The sequence below is a fragment of the Thermobia domestica genome, chromosome 10, assembly GCF_964235325.1.
Source record: "Thermobia domestica chromosome 10, izTheDome1.hap1.1, whole genome shotgun sequence".
Classification (NCBI taxonomy): Eukaryota; Metazoa; Arthropoda; class Insecta; order Zygentoma; family Lepismatidae; genus Thermobia; species Thermobia domestica.
In genome coordinates this window covers 219,885,753-219,898,924 of record NC_137463.1, presented here as the reverse complement: position 1 = coordinate 219,898,924, position 13,172 = coordinate 219,885,753, and the positions used below count along the sequence as shown (strand labels likewise).

Below are 13,172 nucleotides of genomic sequence, written 5' to 3'. Positions count from 1 at the left end.
GGTAATATTCATGGGAAATGGTTTTATTAAGATTTTGACTCAACATACCGGCTATTTAGATATTGTCTTGATCACTGAAAAACCAGAGCCGGTATGTCCTCATTACAGAAAACAGAGGCGGTATGGCGTTCCACCGCATACCGTCTCACTTCGACCACTGCCACCAAGAGTTTATGAATACATATACTTTAATCGATTGTCTACTATTATAATAGTACAAAACGTGAAAGTCTTATGTCGATCGTGCTCTTGCCTCCCTCAAGCAAAATTTGAAATGACGCCCCTGACCATTACCACTATTAACGTCAAAATCTAGTTACTATACCCATCCCACCAGATATTCATGGGAAAAGTACTACAAACTGAAAAAGTGAACCAATTTTAATATTTAAGTGTCCCTGTAACATAAGAATGAAACGAATGAAAAAATCAAAAGTAGAGTGATTTCGGAAATGAACGAATCAAAAGTAGAGTGATTTCGGAAATGAAAAAATCAAAAGTAGAGTGATTTCGGAAATGAAAGAATCAAAAGTAGAGTGATAACGGAAATGGAAGAATCAAAAGTAGAGTGATAACGGAAATGGAAGAGTCAAAAGTAGAGTGATAACGAAAATGGAAGAATCAAAAGTAGTGCTGGCGTGAAGTGCAAAAAACTACTTCGTACGAAAGCAATCATCGTAGTCGCTAATATCGATGAAGCTAAAATTGAAAATCCATTAAATAACAAGCAGAAAATATCTATTCTCTGGAAATGAACAAAGGTAATAGAAGCAAATGTGATTGGCACAAGAGTGACAAATGATAACGTAATAAAGAATAGACATGTATACTTTGTAGATCTACAGCACTTCATGACTTCTCCCGGTGTGGGATGGATATGTACACTATCTTATAATGCCTGCCTTATAGGTTATGGCTGGTCTGTAAGTGCAATGGTTTTGCGGTAATTGCTTCTTTCTTCTAATCGACAAAGCAGTATTCAGAACCTTCAGAGAAGAATGGGTTAGGTCCATCAAGCTCAACTGACCGTATTCTTCCGAGGATTCACTAGTAATACCTACTCGTCGAGGAAGCTCCCTAGCTAGTAAGCATCTACCAGCATAAGCAGAATGCTATAAGAAGTTCACTTCCTCCTCGGAACAAAACTCAAATTACAGAACCCCACGGTGTGACCACAGCCTATAACAGAGACCAACCCAAACTCGAGATCCTCGGTAATTCCGAGGGAGATTGCCAATTCCTAGCACTTCCTATTGTTCAATCTTCATGCTGAGGTACAACATACCCATCACCTCCACCTTCCAGACCCAATGACATACGTTATTCTCTCATTTTGGAATCGGCCAAAGCGTCCAAATACACCCAATAAATACTTGGACAGTCCCGATTACCTCAAGTCTATGTGCTGAGGTACTACGAACATTAGGGACTCAGTACCTTTCCCGGCCCAATAGTATGTGTTAATCTCCATTTGGAAGAAAAGCTGAAGCCTCTTTCTCCAATGCGAGCGACAGGGTTGTACAAGGAATTCTTGATTTCCTCTAATTACGGTAGAGATACATCGTACATTGCCGACTCTAGGGTGATGTAGTCTGTCTGAGAAGCATACATTGCCACTTGGGAGGCTGAGCTCTCTGCCGGTACGGGTGACAATAATTGTCTGCCTCAGCCAGTCTACATACAGTCCTCTGGAAATGAATAAATGTAATGGAAGTAAGAGTGATTGGCACAAGTGACAAGTGATAAAGAATATACAATGGAGATTTTTGTATTGAAGAAGAAATCAAATATACGAGCTGTAATTTTAATAGCTGCAGTGCAAATTTGTAAACATACGATGGATCGTCACTGAAGTAAACGATGTGTCGTTATTTGAAGAAAGTTAAAATAATTACCACATTGTTACTGACTGTAATGATTACTGAATATGTTGGTATTTTTGGAGTGAAATTTACTATTAGCTAGCTCTTCAAGTGTTTCCTGGTATAATTTCATTATCTTCTTATATAAGCTTTCTGTTTGCATTTTTACGGACCATGAATGTGTAATCAGTTCCAAAGTTATTGATTGCTGATCGTAGGTCTTAGATAATAATTTTTTTAAACTCTGACACTATGATAGACTGACTTTTTGTTTGTTCCACGTAAGAAATACAGAAAAGCACTTCCAACTACAATCAGATGGATAGCCTTGAATGATCAACACATAGAAAGTTAATTTATTATCAACAAAATTAACGTAATGAAATATTGTAAAAGAAAAAATAGACAATCTAATCTATTATATTAATCATTGATAGTGGTAGATAAGTTTTCCTCATAGTTTTGAGAATATTAAAGATTATTTGGAATAGATTCAACGTCCCGACATAGATTTGTCTCCACCCTTACCTCTCTAGTAAAACCGGAAGTGGTAGCAATCTACTACACTTCCGGTTTCTATATTGATTTACATAGAGCAAAACCAGGGCCGTAACTTATGGGGGCAGGGGGCAGCTGCCTCCCCAGGGAAGCTCCTCGCCGTTCGAGAGGAAGCTTACTTTAAGACAAAATTTTCTTACTGCATATACGATACGAACATGAAATTATAAATGAAGTATCAAACAGGTTCACTACATTACGTAAACAAAACAGCACGCAAAAGGTAAATAAAACTAAAATGAGTCGTGGGCCCATTTCAGTAAAAATGGACTATTATTGGCCCTAGAAATAATGTTAGTTGTTATGGTTTTGGGATTTGTCAAAATTGTCGCCTTAATTAATTTGTCATTTATGAAATTTTCTCAGGGGCGTGCAAGAGGGCCAATAGGCTCCGGGAGGCCCACAAAGAGTAAGAGTAAGATGGAAAGAAAGGACCGATTTTCGAATTTTGCGAGAGGGCCCAAAACCACTTTTTCTAGGGGACTCAAATATTAATGCTTACCTCTCTCCCCAGAAAAAAAAAATCTAAGTTACGGCGTTGAGCAAAACTGTAATTCATTGTCAACATGTGCGTACTGTTAGTTCTTATAATCTAGAATATCATCATCTGCAGTTGGGGAAGTTTCTTCGTTAGAACCATTGTAAAAATGATATGATACATATCTGCTGAATGAACAAACTGAAGGAGACTGCATATCTTCGAACTTTAGAGCCTGAATTGCCTTTTGTCTAAAGTATTTTTTTGAAGGTTCAACATTAATAGCAAGCTTTGTTGAGCCAAATTCGAAGGTTGGTCTCTTGTCATTTTATTATTGTCTGTACTTTTAAACAACTCAGTGTCATTGTGAGACCACTTGAAAAACTTTCTTGAAGCCTTTGCTGAATGTAGTTCATCTTAGAGTTATAAAAATCCACTTTCCTTCCATCATCTGTCAATGTGCGGTTTTCTTTTTTTCTTTTTTTTTTAAGAAGAAAATTCTAGAAAATCATTCTGTTTTATTCTATAAGTGTTAGAGTTTCGAATATATCTTTATACATTAACCTATTCATGAGGTTAAAAAAAAAAAAAAAAAAAAAAAGAACTTTTTCTTACAATTTGAGTTTTTCTAAGTCTAAAATCACGGTCACATGACATAAATCAGTGACCCGACTCTAAAACATTGTGTTGCAATGAATAGATTTATAATGCCCAAAATGATGATACAATTTTTGCTCATTCTACTTTTTTAATTTGCATAAACAATTTGTTTTACATGTTTCCTTTTCTTTTCCTTTCTTCCGATCTCATCTACATAACCAAATCCTGCATTCCTCTTTTTCCTCATTTGGTTTCGTGCCCAGTTCTCAGGATTCTGGATAAGCCATTTAGGTATCGTTACAGGAAGACTTGTCATGATGAGCAAGAAACTCCAACATGTATTTATGTTAACTTCATTTGATGCATCCTGAAAACCCTGAAGTAACCCAAAGCGTCATATTCACTCACAATAACATCAAAATCACTATCACTGTCAATTAATGACATTTTATACCTTGATCTTTAACCCAGCCGTGGGTTTTTAATATTTATGATGAGTCAGTCGTAAGCTAAGTTCCCTATTACACTTTATTTTAAGTTGATATAAATATTATATACTGTTAAACGATGATCCATTCATTTTTTTATTATTATTTCTGTTGTATCCAGTTAAATCCTTGGAATAAGTTGATTGAGAAGCACCTGCATTATTTGATATCACTAAATGATTGTCGTAGTAATGATATTGTTAATGATTGTCGTAATAATTATATTGTTGGTTAATTACTACTGGTTTTCTTATTGTCATATTTAATTTACGAACTAGTCAAAGCAAATTATTTATTTTTATGTAAGATTATGGTCATTGAAGTTATATTGCCCATTACCATGAGTCTTTCGCTAGATACTTTATCAGTTGTTGTTTTAAATTGAATTTCATTGAGTTGTAAGAATTCTATAATTGCTTGAATTAGATTCCAGTTATTTATTGCCAATAGATTTTGAAAAGAGTAAGGTCTTTAAAAGCAGTTTAAATATCGTTAAATCACACGATAGTGCTACGAAGATGAAACAAATCGCAGCAATCATACTTGAATAACGTGATAAGAGCAGTATGTTATATTCTTATTTGTTTGGTGATTATTTTCTGCTTTTCCTCGTAGAAGGTAGCACATACCGACAAGTAGATCACAATTACACAAGAAAGAAAGTATTTGTATTGTCAACAAACTTTAAACTCTTGTATTATATTTAAAATTTAAAACAATCATTGGTACGTAAGACAGAAAGATGCTTTGGGATTTAAAACCTGGAAATATCTCAGAAATCAAGGAAAAATTGGTTAGACCATTACTGCATCTATCTCCACATTTGTATAATGATTAAATTCAAAATTCTCTTAATTACACGTCGTTTCTTTTTTTTTTTTTTTCTTTCTTTCTTTTTCAGACTTACGTAGCAAATATTTTAATAGCAGTAAATCCATATTTTGAAATAAAGCATCTGTATTCATCATCAACAATCAAGCAATACCAGGGAAAATCTCTAGGAACAATGCCACCTCATGTGTTTGCGATAGGTAAGAATTTTTTTTTTTTTTAATACATAATGTTAAGTTGATTGTGAAATCACTGCATAATACTACTTTTGAATCTGTCTTCTTACGTAATGTATAGATAAGTACGAGACAAAAATATCATCTGTTATCTGTAAAGTAAAAAAGATATGTATCTATTTTGTCAATGGTGGATTAATTTTGAAGAGGCTTCAGAAGATAACACAAATTTTTGTGATGATAATTGTTACCATAAGGAAAGATCAGCAGAGCTGAAAAGGATAAAATTAAATTGTGCAGCGTTGTGAAGATAACTTGAGAGGAATTCGTGTACAAGACAGTAGTAAACTACACGGTGATTCTAAAATCGGAATGTAATACATGAATAAAAAAATAAAAGAAATAAAATAAAATTACAAAAACTTGACACATATAACTTTATATATATATAAAACCTAATTAAGCGCAACAGGTAATATAAAGACCCACAGTTTCAACGGCAGACTTCCATCACCTTCAGTGGAGAGATAGAAACTTAAGCGTAGTTACCTTCATTCTTTTTTCACTAGAAGTATACTGTTGATGTGGATGAAAAGTGAAAGTACTATGAGTAATAAATGCTTTTATTAGATGCCTTATATTAGTGACAGTTAATTTAAGTAAGTTTTTTTTTTTTTTTTTTTTGGCAAAATATGCATCCATTTATCTCGTTAAGCTGTCATTCGTAATTACTTCTAAAGGGGAAAAAGAAAACTGTAGTTTTAATAAGATGACCACAAGTAATGCGAATTCTATAAGCAGAATGGCTACTAGATTAATAGTATGAACGCTTTATTCTAATAGGGAAATTGCTTACATAAGAACTGAAATTACGAATATATTAGTAAGCGTTCGAATAATATTAATACTCCTAGTATAGTATAACCAACCTTTCACCAGGCCCGCAACCAGCCACAGAGGTTGGGGGGGGGGGGCAGGTGTTTAAAAATTCTCTTACAAATGTCTAAAGTGTATTCTTTGTATTAACAATAGCATTTTGTATTGAGGTCTGGAGGAGCCATGAAAAGTTTATGGGGGGAAGGCCCCCCAGCCATCCCTCTAGTTGCGGGCCTGCCTTTCACCAGACTATATTTCTCTCTCGAAGCATGGTAAACTACTTATGCAAATAGAATTGAGTTGTCTAGAAACAGATTCCTTGTTGAAAATGAATGAAGCACAGAAAATGTGAAACTGTAAAGCATTTATTTTTAATTACAAGATAAATTACATCCATACTTAAACACTGAGGAACATAAACAACTTGTAACAGGACGGTTAGTAAATCAAGCGCATATCTTTTCCAGGAGAAAGTATGCGTTAGCACTTTTCAGTCTATTATTTGCTTAGACAATTAAGGTCATAGTAATAAATTTTACAAGAGCCTTTCTATTCCAACTGTGCCCTCGGAAAATATGTTAAACAAACATATTTCGGCGCCACCCCCGCCTCCTTACGGAGGAAACCCTCCCTTTGCTTTGGAAAAAGAAGTGAGTGACTTCGACTATGTTGCCAATTTGTCATTAAGTCGTTTGGTCTTGGCGAGTGAAGATCATATTCTACCTAGAATGGCTAAGAAGACAGTGTACAGCGAAGCCCGTGAAATAACTCAATGTGGCAACCTTGTCCGCATCAAACTACTGAAAGATCTTGACAAAGGCAACTTGGCCCTCCTCCTACGAGGGAGGTACGGGAGAACACACATTGACAGCAGCACCAGCAGGGGCACACTTGAAATAGAAATGGTCTACTACCGTTACAAAAATATTTTACATAAATTCTCGGATTCTTGTTTTTAATATGGTCCGAACTAAATTTCTGAAAAGCTTAATTTGGAAATCTGTAGTTCTGTGGATAAAATTTATAACCACAATCTTAATTACTTTTACCAAGTATTGCTGTGTATAAGATTTTGATATCAGCATCACATTCAGTTATCCCCATGTGTTTCAGCAAGAAGACATTCATTTTTTTTTTTTTGTTCTTAATATTTGGTTCTTTTGTTGATAGAAGATTTAAGAAAGAGATTTTCTTGTTTTTTCTTCTTACTTTTCAGCTTTTTCTGTCTTTCATTTGAGTTATTGACTTCCAAAAGTCCCCTCTTCATCATCCATAGCTGAGTAGAAAACTGAAACGAAAAATAAGGCAACAACTAGGTTATCAATCAAGCTAATATATAAACTGTAACAGGATGTATAATAATAATCTGTGATGTATAATATTATAACATATTAAGAGAGATAAAATATTACTTATTTTTCATTACTTTGCTAAATCAAAAGACATGGTATTTCTTGTTGTTCTTGTTCTAGAACCACATTTGTGGTTTATGTATAGTTTGATGCCGCAGCCATTAGTCATGTCGACTATTACACTATAAATTGATAAAAAGGATCAAATTGTATTAAACAAAATTGATATACATTATAATTGATATGGTCACAACCGAAGTTGCAAACCAAAATGGCGCGGGCATATTGCCCGAAATCGCCCGTGTTAAACTATTTGTTATACAGCTAAATTATTTTAAATATGAATATTAATCATATCAAAAGTGTCCACACTCATTAGAATTTGTATCATATTATGCGATACTACTACAAAACAACATTTATATAAAAGTGAAGATTGTACTCAACTGAAGTTCAAGACAGTTCTTCTTATACCTACACCATTTTGCCGTGAACTCGGGGTGTTTCTTTTAAACATTTGCTTAAACTTTTTTTTTTTTTTTCGTTGCTAATGTAAACCTCAACAATAGAAACTTTTTCTAACATTGTGCTATTCTTGTTAACGACAAAGAAAGAAAAACCCTAAGCTATTGGTCACAACAGGAAATAAGTATTTTTCAGAATGCATTCAGAAATTAAAGATGTAACATAATGTTCCCAACTTTTCTTTTTAGACCGCAAACATCAAAACACACATACTGTATATATATCGGAAAATCTCATTTCGAAATATTTCTGAGACCACATTTCTGTTTTAAACAGTAGGATTTTAATTCAATGAACACTGACACGATAAGAAGAGCAGAGATTGCCGAAATGTTGTATACTTTCTGTTAACTGAGAGTAGTGTACCAGAAACAAAGTACGAGTTTTACGAGGTTTGTTCTTTTGTCGGCAGGAGTATAACCTCTTTTAACATTACTCCGCAACTTCTAGTGAGTATAAGACTGCTTTCATGGTTTGCATTAATATGGCGGCATACAAACACAATGTAACGTAGATTGTAGTCAGTAAGTTTTAGTAAGGGACCACAGTATTTCAGCAAAGAGTAACTTAAAACGCAAATGGATTTTTCAGCACTATTTCAAGAAGGCTACACACATTAATATTTGAAATTTACATTAGATTTATATGAAAATATGTTCGTATAAGTATCATTAGCTTAAATTGGTCAACATTATTTAAGAAGTTTACGAGATTTGTTCTTTTGTCGGCAGACGAAATACGATGGTCATTCCGAAAGTAATGCCTCCTTTTTTTAATGGAAACTAATGGAAATACATAAATAACAACAGCACAGCTAAACAGAGCAATATTTTGGCTACAGACTGTTATTTTTCCACATAGTTCCCACCATTCGTTATGCACTTTTGCCAACGATGAACCTGAGTCTGCATGCCGTGCTTACAAATATCGGAACCAGTTGAGGCTAACCACTTCCTTACATCTTTGATGTTCCAGCATTTTTTCCAAGGTATTACAGCCGACATTCAGCTTTGTACACAATTCTCTGGTCGTTATTCGGCGATCAGCACGGATGAGTTGATCAAGATTCTCTTCATTGCGAGGGATGACAGCTGTGTAGGGTCGATCTGGCCGTGGCTTGTCACTAATACCCTTTTCACCACCTTGAAAATGCCGTACCCATCGCCTCACATTGCTCACGTCTATTGTATCGTCTCCATAAACCTTTACCAAGCGTCGATGGATATCAATCAGCGCAATTCCTTCAGCAGTGAGGAATTCGATCACACATCGTTGTTTTATACACACGTCCATATCAGGCTCCATTTTGGAACACTCCTATGCTGGTGCCAACTACCGCAGAACAACGGGACCAGGTGCAACTAAAAGAGGAAGGTTCAAGCATTACAAAGTGAACACAAAAAATAGGAGGCATTAATTTTGGAACGACCTTCGTACTTTCTACGAAGATTGTCTACTAACTTGGGAGAGGACGGTTGATTTGGGGAAAGAAACTAACCAACAATTGCTTCCGCGGAACTACATCATTATTGAACATGATATGTAAATTGGTGAATTTTCCAGCTAATTTAGTTAGCCTGCATGTAAATCATCCAGTGGAGTTTGAATGTACTGAATGAGACGACAGTTTATATATATATATATATATTATTTTTTAAAACTGTATTAAATAGTGGTTTATATCTAGAAAAAAACGCGATGAGTACACACTTCTTTTGAACTATGTAATGGTATAAATGGGGATGATATGAAATAGTTATAATCCTATCTTATTCTTTTCCAACAGCTGACAAGGCTTTCAGGGATATGAAAGTAATGAAACAGTCGCAGTCCATCATCGTATCAGGAGAGTCAGGAGCAGGGAAAACCGAATCTACAAAGTACATTCTTCGTTACCTTTGCGATCTATGGGGATCTGCTGCGGGACCTATCGAGCAGAAGATTCTTGACGGTAGGTATCACGACAATTATGGTTTAAAAAAAATAAAATAAAAATATTTTGTTAAATTAGTGCAAGAATACATCTCTACTGTAATTACTTTGATTCTCAGCAAGCGTCAGGTATAGCTGGTAGTCGCTTAGATAAAATCACTTTCTGGAATCTCGTTAACCAATGCAATGTATTATATTACGCATGGTCTAATATATTTCCGGAAACAGTCACTTTAATGTATTGAAGGAAATTAACATTACTTGAGTAATTATGTAAACTTCTGTTGGTTTCTGAAAAGATATTTATAAACTTAGTAAAAATTGTGAAGTTTTCATAGAAATAAACTTGTACTACAACAGTTGATGTAGACTGTGTGAAGAATAGTCTGAATGAAAGATAAAAAACTTCTTGATATGATAGCGGTCAAGTCCTATGTACCAGGCTATTATCAATTATCGTTGGAATTTATAAAACATGTCACAAGTAAGTACACGTGAAATGTATATTTTTATTTTATAGGAAGACTTTCCAAGTTATGTACAACAGTTTATACATTATCGAAATGAGAAATCTTTCCACTCTGTAGACATCAACACGGTAGTCGATTTTTTGTCCCTACCCACTCCCCAGAATATATATTTCTTAAGCCTTTAAGTTGTATCATAGGGTGTCCCCTCAATGCGATTTGTGACAATATCATTTTCAAAAGAACTCAAAATAATAAATGGTGCAGTTACTGCCCCATCATTTGAACAAAATACATTTCCTATGGTAAAGCACAAATGTAATCTGGCCCCAGTAACTGGGACCCCTAGAAATTTTAAATTCTGTGGGTCCCAAATTATCAAAATTATGTTAACACTGAATGGACATACCACGTGGAGGCAAAAATACTGTATTCTATTAAAATGTATTGGGCATGGTAAAGGAGCGCGTTTACAGTACGCTAGTTCGCGACATTAATGACCTAAAGGGCCGTACACGGGATGTGATACCATCCATTCCCCCTGAAATGTGTGCACATGCTTTAAATAAAACTATTTGTTGTTGGTTTTTGTGTGTTGAACGTAATAATGAATAGTTTGAGGCGACTTCAGAGTGAGTTCGCAGGTATATTTAGCACTTGCAGTAGGTATATCATATCGGAGACATTCACTTGCAGTATATCATATCAGAGACATTCTTTCGTGTATAGATGTATGTACAGTTTGAATACATTGTTTTTTTTTGTTTTTTTTTTTTTTTCATTCAGTGTTAATATAATTTTGACTAACCCTGTATTTTCCGGGAGGGGATTCATATTATTGTAGAGGACCCAAGTATTAATGCTTGTCCCCGCCCCTACGAGAAGGTCCAAATTATGGCGCTGAATATGAGGCGTTCCGGGTAGTAAGAGCGAACTCAATATCGAGTCATTTTCTTTACTTTCGAACAAATGATAGAAGATAAAATTCTAAACTTTTAAGTTTTATGTAAAATTTCCCAGGGGAGATTTTTGAATTTTTTTCTTGCCTTTAAAAAAGGCACAAAAGGTGGAAATAAAAATGGGCAATTTTCTTAGAAACTGCTCTAATAATTTAATACACCGATATGTCACAATCCTGTACTGTGGCATAAGTCATTTCTCTTGGGAAATACGAAAAGGGTGGTTTACTTATAGGGGGCGAATTCTTTCTGGACTATTTTCTCACATGAATTACTTGATTTTGTTCATACAGCACAAATAAATGTTTTATTAATTGCCTGAGAATATGGCGTAACTCATTTTTCTTGAAAAAATACACAAGTAATAATTTACTCCTGGGAGTGAGTTGTTTTTGGAACAATTTCTCAAAAAGGATCCAGACGATTTTGTTCACATTCTTAAATAAATGTTCCATTAATAACCTTATAATACGAAATAAGTGGTTTCTCATGAAATAGTCTACAAGGAACCGTGGACACTTGGAGTGAGATGTCTTTTACAATTGAGGAGCTTGTTTTCAAAAACCACTTAGGTCCTTTTTTTTTTTTTTTTTTTACACGATTTTTGGTTTTTTAACGATTTGGGGAAACAAGCTCCTCAATTTCATTCATTCATATTTCTTACACTCAAAGAAAACAAGCGTAATATTAGAAACAGTTAAGGTGGTTGTTCTTTTTTGTTTTCTTTCTATCTCCGTAGTGCACCGTGTCCAAATGGTGTACTAATTTCTTGACAATTTTGCAGCTAATCCTGTGCTTGAAGCATTTGGTAACGCGAAGACAACTCGTAATAACAACAGTAGCCGATTTGGAAAGTTTATAGAAGTCCATTTTGACAATCGTTGCCAGGTTGTTGGGGGCTACATCTCTCACTACCTACTAGAAAAATCGAGAATATGCACTCAGGGACCAGAGGAGAGAAATTACCACGTTTTCTATCATCTCTTTGCCGGTACCCCAGACAAACTTAGGCAACAGTTGCACCTTACGAAACCCGATGATTTTCATGTAAGTTCTTGTAATTTTTTTATGTTATAATAACTAACAAAAATAAAGTTACCACATAGAATACTATCGTATGACATAGAGCGCTGATAGAATGGTAAGGCTTCACTATTTACGTGGTGGCGGAAATAGGAGATATTACTTCTAATGTTCCTAATTGGGAACAGATTATTAGCTTACTCAACCTTCATAAAAATGTTGTACAGCGGGGGACACTTCTAAATGGTACACCTTAGCCGTAAATCTCCATATGCCTGTACCATTTAGAAGTGTCCCCCGCTGTACATTGAATGTTCCATCGGCGTTCTTCTCAGGCTGGAGAGTAAAATGATTAACGAAATAAGATGATTAAAATAATTGGTGGAATGAAAATATAACATCACTCGTGATCCTTAAAATATTATTGAGCCATATGAATAAACCAAAATAATTCACTCACTATAGCACAATATGTCGTTTATTCAAATTTTTAGATCAGCAACCGTAACAGTATATATCTTCTTCTTTGTTTTCCTTATTACTATATCAACGAGCAATCCGTCGTTATGGTTACAAAACATTCCATTACATACATTAAAAAAGTAACATTAATTCAAAATAAAAAAAAAAATTGTCTTCTTCTTCTTCTATTGAGATAACTGACTAGTGCATATAAAAAAATCAAGTATCGCCCAAAATTATAAGCTTAAAATTACAAGAAATGATACAACATATCGTTGTATAATGGCGCTTTGAACATACGGACTTTTCTTTTATTTGGGTATCAATTAAAAGAAAAAGAATCCTGGTCCGTTAACTTTTACATGTTAGTTATTCACATTTTCAGACGCCCCTCGTATATATATAAATTATATTTCATATCATAATTCTTATACATCATATTTATTTTTATATCAATATCAATATTATATTTATTTTAATTTCATAATTAACTATATTCTTATATATCATAACGAAGGTAGGGCACGTCAGAAATCCAGTTTATAGATTATTCAAAATTCGTTCTAGGCCATTAAAAGTTTGT

The 13,172-nt window shown here is 34.4% G+C and overlaps 1 protein-coding gene across 4 annotated transcripts in view; it reads left to right on the top strand.

The window, feature by feature from the left end:
• The window catches only part of jar (Myosin heavy chain 95F jaguar), a 264,927-nt gene that overhangs the window by 189,939 nt on the left and 61,816 nt on the right, over window positions 1–13,172 (top strand). For all 4 annotated transcript variants that reach the window (XM_081729112.1, XM_081729111.1, XM_081729110.1 and 1 more), the window contains exons 4-6: window positions 4,888–5,017; window positions 9,533–9,697; window positions 11,889–12,151. In XM_081729112.1, the coding sequence (XP_081585238.1) occupies window positions 4,888–5,017; window positions 9,533–9,697; window positions 11,889–12,151 (558 nt within the window). The remainder of the gene's footprint in view (window positions 1–4,887; window positions 5,018–9,532; window positions 9,698–11,888; window positions 12,152–13,172) is intronic.